Raw genomic sequence first — 19,270 nt, forward strand, 5'->3', positions numbered from 1 at the left:
TTTTTTTAATGAGTGTCTGGTTGTTCAGGTTAATGCAAATAACCATGAATTGTTTATGCATTCAATATTGCCCCAAACAATTCATACTGATTAACAGCAGACAGAATTATATTTGCTTCTTCCTGCCTTTACAATGAGGCCTCTTCTAGAATATTGCAACTACAAAATCCTTGTTGAGGCTTGTATTATCTCAGTGCTCAGCCTGGCATTTTTGTTGGAAATCTGAAGATGAGTATGATGCACATCAACTCTAAGGCGGTATGAAAGGGGAATACATTAAGATAGTGTTGGTGTGGGCATGTGGGGCAGAACCCTGGTGGGTGAGAAGAGACCTGATGGTTGGAGGAGTGGGGCCAAAGAGCCTCTCTCCATGTTGATGTCCCCATCAAGAGCAGGCAGGTGCAGATGGCTGCTCACCTGGCAGCCTCTCCTGGTGGTGTGGCAGGGGGCAATGGTGTTGGCTGAAGTTAAAAGATGTGATGTTGACAGCAGGACAGCATCTGTCCTGTGTGCCAGAGAGAACCCAGCACACCCAGCACATGTGCCCTGAGAGAGAGGACAGTGACCCTTCTAGGTAGCTGTCAAGTGCATCTTTCAGTATTGCTGGGGGAGGATTGCATTAGCAAGAGGAAGTGACAGAGGGAAATGAGGTCTCTCTACCCTTATGTAATTACTTTTGCTCTGGCATAGTTCTGTAGTCACAAAGTGTGCCTGAGACTTGCTAGGTTAATCTTTTTTTTATGGTTTCTTCCCCCACTGCAGCATGGCTCATTCTCCAGTGAGATGTCACAAAGGACAGCAGCATTTCCTACGCATCCCTTTTAGATCAATCGCAATGTCTGTTTTTCCCCTACTTCTTGCTTATAAGATGTGGGAAATAGGTTTTCTACTCTCCCCTCCTCCCCAGCTTATGTTCTTCTAGTCTGTATCCTCCAGGGTATACAGGTGCTACCTTGGAAAAATAACTCCAAGTATGGTTAACTTCACTGTTTCCACTGAGACTTAAGGGAGGTTCAGGACTGAGTTCGTAAGTTATTCAAAAGGGTTGGATAGGGGTTGGAAATTTTATATAGCTGTCATGGAACACTTTACTTCTTTGTAGTGACTCTTCCCTATATTTCATCCTGTTTGGTTTTGTGCCAAGGTGCAGGTCCACTAAGCAGCTGTATTCTCCTGCCCTATTGCTAAGTTATAGCTGAATGAAAGGTGAAAAAGGATTTTTCACAGTTAGGTTTTCTTTCTTTTCTGTCCATGTATTTTGCCTAAATTCCTCTATATTTTGTCTCAATGTTTAAGAAATTATATATTTTTTCATCTTGGCATTGTCCAAATGATTTCCTCTCAGGAAAATCTGAGGAGAAATATAAGAAAGGGTATTTTAGTTTTTAATTTTTTTTTTGCCTGGACATGTTTCCCACAATAAACACCTTCTATGAATGTTCACTTAGATATTTTAGATAGAAAAAATAATTTCTCGTAGCCATTTTCAACATGGGAGAATTTTACAGCAAAATATTTCTTATTGTTAACTTTTTATTTGCTTTTCTTTTTTGGTGCATACTTTGTTTTTGGGGGTGTTTGTGATGCTGATGACTTCAGAGAGACACACAAACTTAGAAAATTGACTTTTAGCTTGAGTCATCTCATGAGCTGCTGCTTGCAGCTCTGGGCTGTTGCAAGGTGTTAAAGCAATGGGCATAAATGTTCTAAAAGGACCAGCAGACCGAAAAGAGACTTCCAAAGACACAATGTCCAAAAGGCTTTTAGCAGATTAACATATTTGCTGCAGCACCAACTTTGCTATGATAGACTGTAATGTTTCCAAGGGAGCCATTACAATCAATATTGCTAGCGATCCATAACTGAGAACTCTTTTAGTGGAATTTGAGTGGCTATTTCCTTCTTTGAAAACAGGGAGTATAATAAGAAAAAGACCTCCAATTGTAGAGTTAGAGCAATGTTTATACAGTTTCCCCAGCATAAATGCTTATTTAAGTATAATTAGATTGTGGTAACATCTGTAGTGTTTATCCTAAAAGAGAAGATGACATGTTCCAGCCTTGAGTCTGTCTGAAAGTCCACCAGTCTCTAGATACAGCTGTGTAATGATCCAGAAGGGTTCCAAAGGATCTTTTCTAGTTTTGAGGTCAATAATCTGTGTTTTAATAGCTCCCTAAGCATGCATTTGATTATTGTGCCCCAGCTGTTCCAAAGGCACTCTTAAGATTTTCTGTAACATTAAGTAATATGCCTCAAAATTGAAATAGTTCCTAGATTTGCTCAGCTCTCATTCAAGGAAGAGGGCAGACTTTAGGAAAACCTTGTGTACCTTGTGTTCAGTGTTGCTCTGATTAGGAATCCCTGCATACACAATTAACATAAGGAAAGCATAAGGCAGTAAGAGATCTGGGAGGTTGAATTTTAAAAAAATACTGTGTCTGGGTTATTGAATTCACTCTGGGTCTCTGCATTTCAGAAAAATATCAATGAATTGCAGAGACTGAAGAGAAAAACAGCAAACCTGATTATACAGTAACAAAAGGACTGGCTTAGTAAGAAAGTTTTTGAAAGAACTTGAGCACGTACAGATTGTCCAAGAAATGACAAAAGTGTTGCATGATAAGTGTTTAGTATTAGAAGATTCTTAGAGGTTTAAAATGAAGGAATTATTTATTATTCAAAGAGCTAGAGGTAAGAGTAATGTAATGATACTACAAATTGAGAGGATTTAAGATAAAAGGTGATGTTCACAGAGAACTAGTTTAGATTGAGGAATAGCTGCTGAAGAGAAGTGGTGGAAATCTCCATACTTTTGACTTTTTTTAGATGATAGTATGAAATAAAATGTCTAGGAAACATTAGCTGTGTTGTAGTCATTGTACATAATTGTTCAGGTAATAGGCTAAGGAATGGGCGGATGACCCTTTAAGTCTTTCTGTACTCTGGAGAGTGGGGATGTTGGTGAAACTGATCTAGTATAGGAAGAGTTTTGCAAAGACAGAAAGTAGCATCAAACACCAGGTACACAATTATCAGAACAGTGTCTTTGTCTTCTCCTGAAACTTGTTCTTTGGTGCACTTACATCTATTTTGATGATGCCTGACTCCAATAAACCTAGAAGAGAAAAATAAAGCCTGGAAACATTTTATAATTTTAACTCATCCAAGCTTATAAATTGGGCATGAGTTTAAATCTGTAGCTGATTCATCAGGGGTAGTGGGCACATTCATAGAAGCATGGACTCCACTAATACCTGACTTAAATAAGAACTTTTGGAGAATCTGAACTCTGGTCTTTCCCAGCTTTCTTGAAATCTCTGGTAATGGTTGGTTTGAGTCTTCCAGGTATTTTCTACCTGTCTGCACTGCTCACAGCTGAGCTGTGTATACGGTATCCCTTGGTATCTCTCCTCTTTGATGTTCCCAATTCAAAACCCTAATCTTTCCTTTTTCTGGCATCAGAACCGACATCCTGTGAGTGGAGATTTTTCCAAGTATGCCAGTATGGTTGGTGTTATTGGCGTCCTACCTCTACCCTCAGGTGTGGTCTCTCTGCCGCTTCCTGTTTCTGCTCAAATTCTATTTACAGTTCAGTCTCCTGCCTTTCCCCCCATCTGCTGCTGTTTGCTCAGCCTGCTGCTGGAGACCTGTGGCTAGCAACAGAGGTGTTGGATGTGTCCATATTCAGATACAGTTTTTTGCAGTGGTTGCCTCCCTCCCCCTGGCCTGCCCTATTTTTGCTGTTAGGAAACAAATTTAAGCTTTCTGGCACTTTCTATCTGTGTCAGTGACTGTTGGCTATTCTCTTGGGTCAGAAGTTAAGATGCAAAAGTTTGCATCTTTCATGCAAACTGCGTGGTTGTGGTCATCTGCAAAATGATCTCGTATGGTAAGCTTTCTTAAACTCACCATTGTGTTGTGTGAAAAGAAATCAGCACTTAAATTCTTGACACACAGAGTTTTGGTTAGCTGAAGACAATTAACCCTAATGTGGGCAAAACCAGGTATACCCTAGAAAGCCAGAGATGAAGGAAAGCTAGGATGAGAGATCCAAATCACTACCAAGAGAGAGAAACAGATTCTTCATAGAGAAAAAGAGGTAAACCTTCTAGGTCACAAATGATTACAGTTGGGCTAGATGATCTCAAGAGGTCCTTTCCAGCCTAAATGAATCTGTGAAACACAGGCTGTAGGAGTTAGGTCCTCAGGAGCTGCATACTTGTCACAGCAAATGGAGTTTTTGAGAGAAAATGACTGAGCAGAGAGCATGAGTAAGTCTTACTGACACTTGCACAGTGAGAACCAAGTGAGGGGGAGATGTGGTGTGCTGCTGAGAGGGTGTTGGATTGCCTACACCAAGCATGATCCTAATTCATAGGTGCCATGGTGGGTGCTGATCTTATACAGTCTGCCACTGTATGATAGTTCACCACTGGAATATGATATATTTGAGAATCTGAGTTGTCACATCTTCAGAGAGAAGGGTAGGGTATGTAATGCAGCTTGATCTTTATCTAGAATAATCTGCTTCCATGATTTATTATTGCCATTAATTTTATACTTGATTGTTTTTAATTGATTAGGCTTTGTTTACCTTTGGTAGCCTGCCTTTTCATTTGGAAAAGGCTGGCAACACTATCTCCTCCTCCTCCTTCTGTCCTCCCCTTTTGCCTTGAATTGAATACCTGTTAAAATCCTGGCCATGCTATATACAATGAGGAACTGAAAATAAAATCAGTGTTTTAGCAGTTCTCATATGTGTCATGCCCTTATTACAGTACTGGTAGGGCTGGAAGACATTGCATTGTTTTTCTTCTGCTCTTCAATGTCCCAGTGTTAACAGCATTTCTTGGTGTGATATTTCTGTTTGTTGTTAGGTCAGTTTGACACAAAGTGCTCATGTGACAGTAGGCAACCAAGCATAACTAGGTGCATATGCCACAGATGGCAGCTGCAAGGAAAACAAGGCAGGCTTGATTTTCTCCACAGGTTTCAAGGTGTTCTCAAAGCAGCTTCTAAAAAGCTGTTTTGTGCCTAAAGGGAGTTCTTATTTATATACACATATGCATTTATAAAGCTATAGTACCTGTAACCTTTTAGATATTGAAATGAAGAAACAAAAGAAGTCCCACTCTGTGCTACATCAGTGTCCTTGTTCAAACATAATAGGTTTTATAACAGTATTGGCTGTGAAAAACCTAAACAACATAATTCTAAGTAGCAGTATGTGATTCTACCTATGAGGGAGCACATACAAAAAAATCAAATCAAAAAAGCATCTTTAAAACTTAAAAAGGATTTAAGAATAGTGTTGGAGTATAGGCTAGGAAAAACTGGTAATCAAAAAGCCTATTGCATCATATAATTGATAACCTGGAACCTATAAATCACCAGAAAGCATTACAATAATAAATACATGGTGTGGAGCATACCATGCAGCACACATTTTAATTTCCTAGCAGTGGAATTTCAGTAACTAGAACAGAAGTATTTTATCTTCATTATTTTGCTGTCATGTAATAGGTTCCCAGTGAGTAGCACCCTCTCTCCTGATGATAGTGTCTAGCATGATGACGGCTTCTCTGAAAGGGGTAGTATTTCTGGGGTACAAGGGACAGAAGTTTTCTGTATCATGTATGCCTTTAAAAATCCCTGATAGTACTTTTGTATGTATGGCGCTTCCCCGTGTGTTGATCTATACATTTGTAAAATTCCTTTCAGAGATGTTCAGGAGAGAACATTTTCTGTGGCAGTTCAGTAGGAGTTGTTTTATTAACAATCTAGTGTGGCAGGATCTGTATTGCTTATTAGTAAATCAGCTATTTCAGCCTCCTGTGCTGGGAATACAGATTTCTAATCTGGAATCCTACATATTCAAAGTTCAGGTTTGCCTGTGATAAGAAACCTAAGTTTCTTATCCTGTCATTTGCAAAAGGTTGGGAAAATTGTCAGAAATATGCTATTACACTAGCAATCACTAGAACCTTTTCCATAACTATTTATCTTTTATTTATTTTTTTGCTTTCTGAGTCCAATAGTCATGAAATTCTTCTTTGTGGACCTGACATTTTTGAGGAGCATGCCTGACTTTTTGCAGTGCAGCTGGACTGCTTTACATTACAGGAAATTCTTCCCTCTTGTAGTCCTGGTGCAAATTCCCTCCTTGCTGAAGGGACAACAGCCCAAGGAAAGATGAAAGATGTGTAAATGTCTCAGCATTGTGCTCTGGCAGGTTAAGACTGAGATTGAGAGAGCCGTGGTACTGAGTCCATCGCAGAACGATTCAGTCACGTCTGACTTGCCTCGGTTTCTAGAAGCAGCTGGTTAGTGTATAAGCTCAGAGGCTTAACCCAGCCACTAGAATAAACACCCCCAAACTTGTTTTGTACCATCTCTTGCAGAATGCTTCTAGGCAGATTTCAGTGCTATTATTGTCAGTTCACAGGGAATGTGTGTTATATTACAGCTGTCGTTTTCCACAGAGAGTCATGGATTTTCGAAGTCTATCCTAATTGTCCCTGTTCAAGCCTAGCTGTCCAGACTCTCAGTAGCCTTCTCTCCTCTTGTCCCACAGTAATTTGTGTTCTCAGCTGTGCCAAAATGACTTTAAACATCAAAGTATGTAGCATATAGGTGAGACAGAGTTTTGGCCAGTAGTGATATGGTTACTGTTTTTTAAGGATATAAGAATGAACAACCAATATAATGGGGAAAAAGGTGTACAGAAGCAGGTCTTCTAGTCTTTTGTGTTAGTCCATTGTGACTCGTGGGATTTTGCATATGGTTTGAGCTGGAGGAAAGCCCTTGCTGGATGACATGCCAATGTAGTTGACATTCAGAACAGAGGAAGCTACAAAGCAAAAGCAGTTGGAACCTCCCCAAATGCTTCAAGAACAAACGGTGACATTTTCCCCCTTGTTTTTATTTGATTTAATGATTTGGCTTCAAGTCAGTTTTTGTTTCGATTGTTTAGTTTCAGCTGAAGAGCATTTTGCCCTCTTCCTTTTCTCCTTCTCATCCACTGCATTTCTATCTGCATGCATCCTTGCTGAAGTGTTTCTTTAGTGGAAATAAGGCAGACACACCACACTATGGGGGTGTCAAAACTGCAAGGGCTGTTTGTGGGCTATGTCCCTAAACGGTCTGTGAGGTATCCCAAGGTCCTGATCATGCCACTTGGGAAATTAATTACTAGAGTCCTTGTTTCTGGCATTTGTGAGTGTTTGTGCTGGGGACACCAGGCTGGATCCAGTTTACAGGGCGTGCTTGTGTGCACAGAGCTCTGGATCACCTGGTGGTATCCTGACTGCATTTCAATTGTAGTCCTGGAACTCACCCAGGCTTGGGAATTAGGCAGTGCTCCTGAGCCCTTGGGAATGGCCCCAGTGGGAATCTTACAGGGCTAGTGTTTACCCCACTGCAATCTTTTAAACTTCAGGTAGAGCTGCAACACCTTCCCCCAAACCCTTGCAGAGCCCCTTCCTACAGCCTTGGGGAATCCAACAAAGGTTCATTTGGGTTTGGAAAACTACAGCTGCTTTTTCTGCTCTTCTCTCTGAAACAACTGGGAATCTTTGAGATGGGAATAGAAAAATTTATAGATAAAGTAGCTCAAAATGTTTTATGAGCTGATCTTATATATCAGTTTAAATTGCAAAACAACCAGCCTTTCTACTGAAGGATTTAATTCATATCACGTCTAGCAAGGCTTTGGTCTAATAAAGGTTATTTTACTTTATATCTTCATTTTTTATTAGAGGAATGCACCTCCTAAATTTGAATGCACTGTGCTCCACTTAAAAGCCTGCTGTGCTCTGTCAGCCCTGTAAAGATTCTGCTTTTGGAGTGGCTTTGCATGCTTCCCCATTGGCTGGGTGCAGTTTAGTTTTTATTTGTTACCTAAATGAAAGAACCATATAAAGTAAACAGTTGTCCTTTGAAGGCTGTGTGAAATCCCTAGTTATGAAAATATTAACCAAAAACTTGAATATGGGAAAGTGACAGGATGTGAATATGTGCCTGTGACACTCATCCCTACTAGTGTAGGAAACTGAAACAAAAATTGAGCCAATTATATTTTTCAGCTTCATTTTAGCCTTCAGCCCTCTTTCTTCTCACGAAGCACTAGAATTTAATTTGGATAGTTCAGCAGAGCTACAGTCAGATGCAGAATTGATTTATAGATGCTGCTATTAAAAGCTGATTATGTGCCCATGAAACAAACTGTGGAGCTCAATTAGTTAGAATGCCTCCTTCAAAGACTATTCTGCAGGAATTGTTTTATAATTCAGTTGTACTGTATGTTTACTTTGAGATGCTCTTCAAAAATTTGAGACCACCCTTTGCTAGGAAAATTTATGCATTCTATTTAATAACTGTTTTCTTTTATTGTGGACTGGAAAGGAATGGTAATGAATGGCTTGTCCTAAGTCTCTCCACTGTGTGATTTGGTATGCTGCTGGTGCTGTGTATGGAAATTTTCCTGCTTACCTCTCATAACTTGTTTGTGGCTGCTTCCAGCACTTTTTTTTTTTTTTGGTGATGAGGCATGGTTGGACTAGTTAAGAGTGGATCAGTTGCCTCCAATAGTTCCTCTTCTGTTTTTATGAATGCAGTTATCACCACAAGGTTGATGAGACCAGTAAAAGGCTGGTGATCACAAAGGATAAAACTGCTTCTTTCTCCAATACCCATTTGGACTGGTGGAAGTCCTTTGGACTTGTGGAGTGAGTCTTGGTGGTAGTTACTTACTATCTTTGTTAAAGTGCAGTTATTATCTCATGTGCATGACTGAAATGACAGTGTCTGTCTGCTCTTGACATCTCCAGGAAACACTGGTGTGGTACTGGTGTTTGCTGCAGAGCTCTGACTGCAGATTGTCTCTGAGAGGGGAAAATGTCTCCTATTAGTGAGGGTTTTTGGGAGCACAGGCAGCTGCTAAGCTTGTCTCCTGAAGGGCTCAGTTCCTGCAGGTCTTAGGGTCAGTGGTTTTCTTCACTGGGCTTCCAGACTGCTTTGCAATGTTAGATATTAAAGGATCTAGCCTGAACAAGGAGTGAGACATGATTTGAGTTTGGATTTTTGATTCTTTAATTGTCACTTTCATGTTTTTGTAAGTTAAAGATGGACTGATGACACTATGGATTTGTGATTTGTTGTGGTGTGGTCAAACCAAACACATGGAATATTCTAGGAAAATAAACCCAAAACATCATGGTTAGAGATAAATTTCTCATTCAAACTAATAATTCTCTCCTTATTTCTGCACTCTAAGTTGAAAAGATTTATGCCTTTGGTTTTGTGTATTAGAAATGTTCACAGTGTGAGGTTTTTATGTAACTATTGAGGAACTGCAAATTATTGTCTGAGATATACCAGTTTGATTTTTCCAAGCTATTATGGAAGAACTCCAGTTCCAGTAAAGTATTTCTGTTGGGTCTTAAACTGATTACTAGGAGCCAAATATCAAGAAGAAGCCTGAAGCAATATTTATTGAGCACAGCTGGTGATCTATCAAGCACCTACTGCTAGTTTTCAAAGGCAATTGGAAGGAGGGATTTGCACTCTTGTGTTAGTGTGAAAAGAATGGATCTGACAGATCAAGGACTTTTCAGTCATCTTGCTTTTAAAAGTTCCACCTGGTGCCTGCCCTGAGCAAAGAGTGTTGTGCATCATAAGAGTAGTAATAATTCAAAAGGCTGTGTAGCTTTTTAGAGCAGCAAGTATGATCTGACCTATTTGCAGTACCAAAACTGAGTGGCCATGTGTTTTGGCAATGTAACATTCCAGCAGTTAGTGTGATGGCAATCTTAGTGTATAGGCTGCCAGCATGGTGCAATCAGGTCTTGATGCTATTGTCTGTGTGCAAGAAGGTTATCTGAGGCAACAATGAATGATTATAGGGTACCCAGGTAAGGTTTTATAGAATAAAGGATGGAAAATTCTCATCTGGTGTAGTGATCAGGTAATGATTCAGGGTGACATGAAGAGACCTCATCAATTATTCCTGCCTTGTGGGTGTTGTGGCAGCTCTGTGTTTCCTGTGCCTGTCACACAGTGGTGAGGACTGGGGTGGTTCTGGAGAGCTCCATGTGATGGTGAGGGCTTGTTTCCTTGTGAAAGCACATGCCATCTGTAGCGCAGTCTTTGCATCCCAATAGCTCTAGTTGGAATAAAAGGGCCTGTAGAAGATGGGGATAGTTATAAACTTATGGGCTGGCCTTCTTTAAGGGTGGGGGTGTTAAACATATGCTTTCTTTCATCAGTTGCTTATGAAGGCATCACAGAAATTTGGTAGAAATTAACTTTTCCTTTTTTTCCCTTTTGGGTTCCCCTTTGTGAAAAACGGAATTCAACCAGCTGTGACATTGTTCAGGAACTTGGTTAGGACTTCACAGTTGCACAGGTTGTTGCATTTCCTAAACAGATATTAAAAAATTCCTGATCCAAAAGCCAAAATAAACTGTTGTTATTAATGGAGAGCAGCATCTTCATAGTTCCAATTTAAGGAATAAAACTGTTTCAAGAACAGTGGTGTAAGCTGAGAGTGATTTACTTGAGAGCTCAGCTCCAGTGTTGCTGAAAGAAAATCACCAGTTCTATTGCTTAGCTCTCTACTGCTGCTCCTGAGCTAGTGTTCCCAAGTAGAGCAGAATGGTCAAATTGCTGTGACAAGAAGCTTGTGAATTGATTTGATTCTTACACAGCTGGTTACACATGCTAATGAATTGATTTTGTGCATTAAAAATGTATATTAATTTTTTTCTTGTATAATGTATTCTGGAGATTGGGAATTACTTTTCCAGCATTTGACATCTTATTTTGTAAATTATCTCTCTAGACATCTTAAGCTTGAGCCTTTTTTATTTTCTATGCATGTTATGTGCAAATTCAGTAGAAATATTTCATTGGTCTAGGCATTGTGTTGGTTTCTAAAAGTAAAATCTTTATTGTATGTTTGCCACTACTCTAACAAATGTTCATGACATACTGTGCAAGAAGCAGCAGGAAAATTCCATCCAACTGGAGTATAGAGCAATGAAATAGTGATAAAATATTTTGAAATTTCATGGATTTTTAAACTATTACTTAAAGCTGAGTAAATTTGTTTGGGTTTTTTTTAAATTAGTTTATTTATTTGTGTATTTATGCTATTAGGCATAAGATATTTTAGAAGTCATTAAAAAGTTGCTCAGGTCACGTGTCCGGATTTAGGCTCACGTCTAGTGTTGTCACTGTGCTTCACTGCTAGTGAGCCCAAACTTTGGATGGGATATTAAAGGTACCATCTGGCCATCCCTGAGGAAAGTAAGAGTTATGACCCTGGATCAAAACAAAACGCCATTGCTCCCAGAATAGAATAGGTGTCCTAGAAAATGTGTTCTCTTTCAATGAAATGACTCCCATTGCATGCAAAACTAATGTTTTAAATACTTTGGCCCTGACTTTTGCCTGTCTGTTCAGTTGTGCTTCTCAGAAATAGCCTGTTATTTTAAATGAGGAGGTAAAGTAACATGAGATTTTATACTGAGTGTTTTTTCTTATGTTTATTTTAGATACTTCAAGAAATGTGAAGGCATCTCCAGAAACAGCTGAAATCTTTTTTCAGAAGTTAAGAAATAAAGGTGAATTCACAATTCTGGTGACCTTAAAACAAGCCCATTTGAATTCAGGGGTTATTCTCTCTATTCACCATTTAGATCACAGGTAAGTACTGATACCTGTCTGCTGGCTAATGAAAGCATATGAATTCACGCATTAAAAGTTTGAACATAAATTAGAACAAAATTGTTGTGTAGCAGATAATTCTTAAATATTTACTGTGTTTGGATAGGCACATTGTGCAGGTTCATAAAAAGTCACAAGGGAAGGGCAAGAGGGGTTTTTCTTTACACATCTCTTACCACCGAGGGCATGGAAAGCCAGTTCTCTATTGTTCATAACCACAAGGACCAGATTCTCAGCTGGTGTAAAACTGTCATGTCACTATAGCTACACTGATTGGCAAAGCCTGGCCTTGTAAATCCAGCTCTTCATTGTTTTTAACAATATAAGCAGTCTTAAAAAGAAAATAAATCCTCCAGTTATGAGTTTACATCTTCCCATGAATGGCAGAGCACTCTACTCAAAATGTTGTCAGCCTTGAAAAATTAAAGTGAATGACACATAGCATTGATGGATTATCATTTTGATAGAATAAAGACTGCTAGAGATACAAGATACTTTTTATACAGCTGTTTGAGTAATAGCTATTAAAGATAACTGCCCTATGATTCTCTGACAGAATAAAATGGAGTTTTCAAATGTGCACTTTCTAAACTGTCATTAGCATGAGAAACAGGTGATCTCTGCTTTAGGTTCCTAGTTATTTTTATTTTCTTGTGTACAGTCCTATAATTCTTTCTTGACAGTCTCACTGCAAAATAACAAAAAAAAAAAAAAAGAAAAAAGAGACATTTCAAGCACAGCAAAATGTCTGTTCCTTTTACATGAGTGTACAAATTTTCATTAGCAAGCATGGTGACAATTATTTTGTGCTGGAAGATGCTCCAAGTCAATCTTTATTCTGTTTCTCAGAGGCCCCATCTTCTGCAATTTAGCTGCTTGTAAAAAAACAAACAAAAAGACCAACCAAAACACAAACCACAAAACAAGAAGAGGGAGAACATTCCCAAGGATCATTATGCCAAGTTTATAAAAGGATTTTCAAACTTGTAATGGGGTAGTTGAATGTCTCCTGGATGGCATTAGAGGTGCCCTTAAGCTTTTAATAAACACATTCAGGTCTCTTCTGTGCTAGGATGTGTGGGGAGATGTCTGTGTGCCAGAGTAGTGTTTGTTCAGTTTAACAGTGCTAAAGTGAGGGCTGACCTAGGTGTGGGTAATACTGCAACCAGACAAGCATCTTGTGTAGTTTCTCCTATGGTTTTGATGTTTTATGATGAATGACAGTAAAGACAAGAGAAAGTAGATGTTAAAAGGAGGCATTTGGATGGCTTATATTAAATAGTTGCTTCTTCAGTGCTGGAGCTCCATCTCTGACCTTGCCCACCTCTGACCAGGGACTTGGCTGTAACAGTTCTTCCAGTTCTTAAACAACTTCTTGGAAAATTTCTGTCACAGCAGTCATCATAGTTAGTGGGAAAAGGAGCAACGCCAGACCTGACTTCACTCCTTTGCACTAGCTTTAGCCTTTTATCACACTGATGTCAAAAAACTTTGCACTAGCATTGAACTGCTGCCTTGCAGCTATATTCCTAATTTACAGAGGTCAGTATTAGCTCTTATGTTTCTGCAGTGAGGAGCTGAACGTTGGTGAGGAAGGCAGAAGGTGGCAGTAATTGAAGGATGTAATTAATTATCACACAGTAATTTTTAATGTGCTTTATTTTACAGAGCTTTCAAGGCAACTAATGGTTCTAGGGTAAAATCATTTCTATGGTACAAGAAAATAAAAATGTTTAAAAAGTGGGAAAAGGTGCATTTATTCATACTTTGTTCTTTTGGAAATAAATCGGTGTAAAAACTCATCCTGTCTTTGCATGGGTCTAGGGACATTGGTGCAAATATGTGAATTTACATCAAGGGCATTTCCAAAATTGTAGGATTTTTAAAATTTTATAATTTTGTTTATAAACTTAAAATAATTTATGTGATTCAGAGTTTACTGATTCAGTCTGTGTTGTCTAGTTTTATGTAGTTGTTGTTTTTGTTCCTTTTTGCTGGCTCCCTTTTGAGAATCATAAAAAATGAATACTTGCACTGAGACATGGTCATGTAACTATTTAAGGCTTTGAGTCTTAAGAAGATGACAGATCTGGTCTCACAATGTCATGTCATGTGTTGAATGCTGTGCTTGGTCTATCAAAGAGATTCTCCACATAAGTCTCAGGCCTGGGCATTTGCTGAGGCTGGGCTGTTGCTGTCACCACAAAAAAATGTTCGCAGAAATTATCTACTGAAAATACAGTCATCTTCTCATACTCTCTTAATTGCTTTTTTCTTTTTCTGATTGAATATGAAAGTTGACTTCCCCTCTTATAATGATTATGCATTTCTCTAGTATTAATTATATTAAAATATTTTTAAATTAATCTTAAAGTGAAAGTATCTGAAACATTACCTGTAACTGTCCTTTCCTAACTTACCCACACATTTCCACAGGCATCCTTTTTTTCCCCCACTGATTAGAGCAGCCAAGGAGTTCAGGCAGTGGTAGTTTTGGGCAAAGTGTGGAGGTGATAATTTCAGAAAAAATTCTTGTGGTGTCAGGGAATTCAAATTACACATCAGTAATTGTTCAGATGAATCTCAAGCAGGTGAACATGTCTTTTAAATATGGCAGATTTATATCACATATGTCTGAAAGACAGAAGTTATAAATGTCTTCTTAACTTCAGGGTTTTACCTTGACCACAGACAGTGCCTTGCCTAAAATATGTTGTACTTCATGGTAACAAGGTAAATATTTTTAATTGTGTTAATGAAGGGATACCTTAAATCTGAGTAGAAACACTGTTAAACACTGATTGCTCTTTGTTTCATCTCTGTTTAAGCTGTATTATCCTCCTCGCTTCTGAATTTGTCTCACTTTCTTCTTGATGGAAGAGTCAGCAGAGAGAGGATTTTACTCTGTGATAGGGTTTTTATATATATTTGGTCTTGCTATTCCATCATATATTGTTATTTAATCATCAGCAGAGGAGCTGATAATAATAAAGCTTTTTCCTCCTTTTGTGGTTTTGTGGCTTTTGTGGTTTTGTGGCTTTAAGTAACCAATCTTACATTCATATCTCTTGAGATACTGCATATTAGGCCCTTAAAGGATGAAACTGCTAGGTTGTAGTTTAACGATTCTTTCCTTTGGTTAGTGCTTTTTATATCCTGGAGCAGAGAACTGCAATCAATAGTATATTACAGACAGGCACTTCCTACCCTTAATTTGTGTCTCTACTAATTTATTCAATTTCTGCCTTCCTTAGTATTTGTTTTCACAGCAGTTGGTGTCTTGTGATTATCTGCCGTCAAATGGGCTGTACTGAACCACAGTTTCAAACCTCTTTCAGTATGTAGGAGGAAGTTATCTGTGACATTTTCTCTCATGCTGTTTTATGCTACAAGGAGATAAGTTACAAGAGGTGAATTCCCGATGCATGAATTTTGTTCTCTCATTTGACCATTGTATTAAAATAGAGGTGGAACTGTACGTTCCCTGCTTTTGATGTATGAGTGCCAGTGTTTCTGTACTGCAGTGTGAAGTGTCCTCTCTGACACCACAAAATCTGCTGCAAAACTCTTACACTGAGAACAGCTTCCAGTATTTACCACTGAAACCAATATTTGCAGAGCAGGTGTTAGGTAATATGGGATTAATTTTCAAAGCTGTATATGAATGTATATGTGTATACATAAATACATAGCTTTATATGTATATAAAGCTGCATATGGCTGTTCCCTGTGCCAAAAGAGGTAGTAGCTTACTTCTTCTGTTTAGAACAGTCCATGACTTTTTTGTTGGAAGAGTGGATGTTTATATTGTTCAGTTTTTTTTTTTTATTGTTTTTGATAATAATTATTAACCCTCTACAATTTGTTCATAACAGCACTTTTGAATTCCTCTAGTGGTTTTAAACTTCTCGGGTGTCAGCTTTCTATTCTTTTGATGAAGTTTGCATGTTTCATCAAAGGTGTCAAAAAAAAGGTATATTCATTCATTCATTCATTCATTCACTGCTTTTCCAGTGCGTGAGAAGATTCTGTGGGACAAAGGATTCTCTGTGTAAACACTGACAGCTTGACCAGGCTCTTTATCCCAAAAGAAAAAAGTTCCTTGTTTATATTGGTTTGGGAGATTTAATGTCTATCCCTCAGTATGGGATTGGATGGAAATATTTGTAAAGCAGCCGTTTTGTGTTATACTCTGTTTAATGCCTTCGTGGTGTTAGCAATCACCTGTTTCTTTAAGTGTTGGCTATAAAGGTTATCATAAAATTGATTGACACCATGTCACTCTTGCTTGGATTTGTTTTTTTTGTTGTTTTTTTGGGTTTTTTTTACTTCAGTTAGTTTATACTCTGTGACCAAAAAGAAGAAACAAAAGGGAGTAGGATGTAAATTCCTATAGTTCATGCACCTTACTATTCCATAACTTTGGTTAAATTAAGTGAGGCCAGCCTGTCCAGTGAAAATCATTGCAGTACCAGTTAATCCAGGGTGAATTGTGTGAGCACATCTCACAGAATGCTTATATGAACCTGGAACCTATTGAATTGAGACTAGTGACAGGCCTTCTTGAATAAGAGACAAAAGATTTTTTTCCTTCCTATGACGTTGAAAACCCCCACTGAAATAGCTGAAATGTGAGTTTTGACAGATTTTGTTATTCTTCCAATGTTGTTTATAATACTTTCTATGAGTAAACAAATAACAAAGAAATCTGTATTCTTTTGGGGTAGGAAATGGAAACAGTTATGTTGAAACTGCCTTTTTCTTTTACTAATGCATCTACTAGAAAGTTGTTTATTGTATTTGCAGTCCTCTTGCTCTCCTTGGAGAAACTTTGTCAAGAAAAGGGAATGAGGCATGGTTTACGCCGTTTGTTTTTACAGTGTTTGAGTTGAGAAAGTTCTTCCCTTGTTGATTTTTAGTAGAATAGGAAGCTTCAGGCAGATGAGATTGATATTCCTGGGACTATGTGTTACTGAGAACAAAATGAAAATAAATATATTGATAAATGGGGTTAGTGAGAGAGATGAGGGGAATGAGAGCAATTGCTCAAAGACATGAGTTAGTGTTTCAAAATTATTTCATAATTTGTGAATTTGATTTCATATCCATGGCTCACATAGGAATGGCATGGGCAATGTGCTGTAATATTGGGGTTGAATTTTTCCAAGCCAACATCATTTTGCAAGAATAGTTTTCCTTGGTGAGCTTTGAAGAGCTTGGTGAGACCTCAGTTCCTGCTTCTGGCTCCTTCGAAGCTCCCATAAGCATTGTGGAAAGGTTATCTGGGAGCCTTGCCTTGTCATCAGCACTAACATTGGATGAGCTGGAGTGTCTTGCTCTTGTGATGGCCATGGGCTCTTGGATCATAGCATTAAACCCAGCAGAAGCTGTGTAGACTGCAGTGGGGGTAAGGCAGGATTTTGCCTCCCTGATTTGGTTGATCTCACATTTTGGGAGGTAAGCAGAGAGGTCTCTCAGGCAAGAGGCAAGATCTTGACTTCAAAGCCTTCCAGAGCAAAGGCTTCCAGACCACAGCAGTCCCACTGAAATCAGATGAGGGGCTGCAAGGAGTGGATAAGAACAATATCCTATTGACATACATTTTTTTTCCCCACCTGCTTTATTAGTTTGAATCGGGTACAGACACTGAGTGGCACAGTGATGGAAAGGATTTGAGCAGCTTCACTTGTTTGTTTCCTAACCCCCACTTCCACATCAGGGTATTGCAAACTCACTGTCCTAGCTGCTACCTTGTGCTGTGGCTTCTTTCTGTCTAGAGAGAAGCTGTGCAGTAGTAGTTTGTGCAGGTGTGTGGATGATGCCTCTGCCCTGTCAGTTGTCTCTTGCCTGGCTGTTCTGTCCCATGAGCATCCCAACAAGGATGTTCCTCCACGCGTGTCCCAGCACTGGGCTCTATCACCTGAGCACGTCATGAATACACCTTCCTCCTCCACTGCTGTTCTCTATAGTTATGTGGTGCAAGGAGCAGTGCTGTGGTGAAACAAAACTGCAGTGATTGACTGTTTTTGTGGTGGAAGAAAATAAACAAGAGAAGTGTAAATGCCAGAATGATCAGTATGTGTCTGACTGGGGTGTTTCAGAGGCAATTTCCCCACACAGTTAATTTCTACTCTGCCTGATTTGGAGCAGGAAGTTGAACCTGTTTTGTTTTTTTCCCACCTGAGACAAGTGCCCTGAGGAATGTCATTCTCTTTTTTTTTCCCCTACACTTGATGCAGTGGTGATGCAGATTTGTTGGCAGTGCCAGGCAAGGGCTTGCTTAGTAAACCAAACAGTGCCCAGGCTGGAGTACTGGCCTGCTGTTGTCCATTTTGCATAGTTGTTAGCATCTTCTTGGCATGCTTTTGTCTCCTGCAGTTAGTACCCTTGCAGATGATGTCAGGGCAGTCTGTGAAGCAGCATTGGCCCAGGCCTGTTCCCACCAGTCAGTGTGGAAAAGCCCACCAGTTTCAGGGAAAAAGTGTGAGAGGTCACCAAGATGCCTAGGAGTTGGAGTGGGGCACCAGTGTTATAATATAAATTTGAGACGATGGTTTTGCTGTCCTGCTGTTTATACACTCTGTGTTGATATGGGTAATACCCTCTTCTAATTTTTGAGTTCTCTTCACCTGGGATATCTGCTTTCATATAGGTAATAATCATGGCATTAAAGATATTTGAAAAAGATATTTCAGAGGATCTTATATTTGATCTGTCTCTCTCTCTCCCATTTAAGCAAGCATGTCATCCTAGACCCCACAAGCTTTGCTGTGAGGTTTTGTTAATGTTTCAGAACACTTAGTGTTACTTCCAAATGAAGTCTTCTGAAACATAGAAAAATAAAGCTCACGCTTCTGGCCACCCAGTCATGATACCATGGAAAATAGCAAATAATGCATTGCTGAATGTGGAAGTGGTACTGCATGATTTGCTTTTATACCTTCATAATCTACACCTAGCAGAATTGCTTGCTGCTATTGTGAAATGAATAAGGTCTACTGAGTAGGACCCCCATTTTTTTTAATGTTTTATTAAAGCTAACAAAAAAGCTAACAAAAAAGGCAGAACTTAGATAGCAAAAATTTTCAGATAAAGATTTTTTTTATAAGTAACGGAGATAAGGATTTTTTTTAAGTACATATTGCTCTTTAATTTTATTGATTTGCCTTTTTTTCAGTGTAGATCAAAGAACCATGAATACATATTTTAGCATTATACCTGTAAATGTGAGTAGGAAAAGTTAAAAAATTCCACCACCCTGTAATAAATTCATAAGCAGCTTCTGAAATACTTGTCTACATGCTGTAAATTGAAGTTGAAATTATTAGCTGCTTGGAGTAAGTGTGTGCATTTGTTGTGTGAGAAAGGATGCCAAATGGACGAGTGAGCCATCAAAGACCTGGAGTTGCCAGCACTGCCTGTTAGCTGGAGTGGCCATACCTCCCTCTTCTCAAAGACAAAGTGTGTGCACTGGGACCATCTGGTGTTTCACCTCCTAAATCTCTAACTTTTTGCTGTACATCCTGACTTCTACTGCCAGTCT

The 19,270-nt window shown here is 38.9% G+C and overlaps 1 protein-coding gene across 1 annotated transcript in view; it reads left to right on the plus strand.

Moving 5' to 3' along the window:
* NELL2 (neural EGFL like 2) overlaps positions 1–19,270 on the plus strand; it is a 136,198-nt gene that overhangs the window by 7,731 nt on the left and 109,197 nt on the right. The window contains exon 3 of the mRNA XM_005519293.3: positions 11,556–11,706. Coding sequence (XP_005519350.1) covers positions 11,556–11,706 — 151 coding nt within the window. The remainder of the gene's footprint in view (positions 1–11,555; positions 11,707–19,270) is intronic.

The sequence above is a fragment of the Pseudopodoces humilis genome, chromosome 5 (genome assembly GCF_049639895.1).
Source record: "Pseudopodoces humilis isolate 2021_Gansu_Grassland_sample_001 chromosome 5, ASM4963989v1, whole genome shotgun sequence".
Classification (NCBI taxonomy): Eukaryota; Metazoa; Chordata; class Aves; order Passeriformes; family Paridae; genus Pseudopodoces; species Pseudopodoces humilis.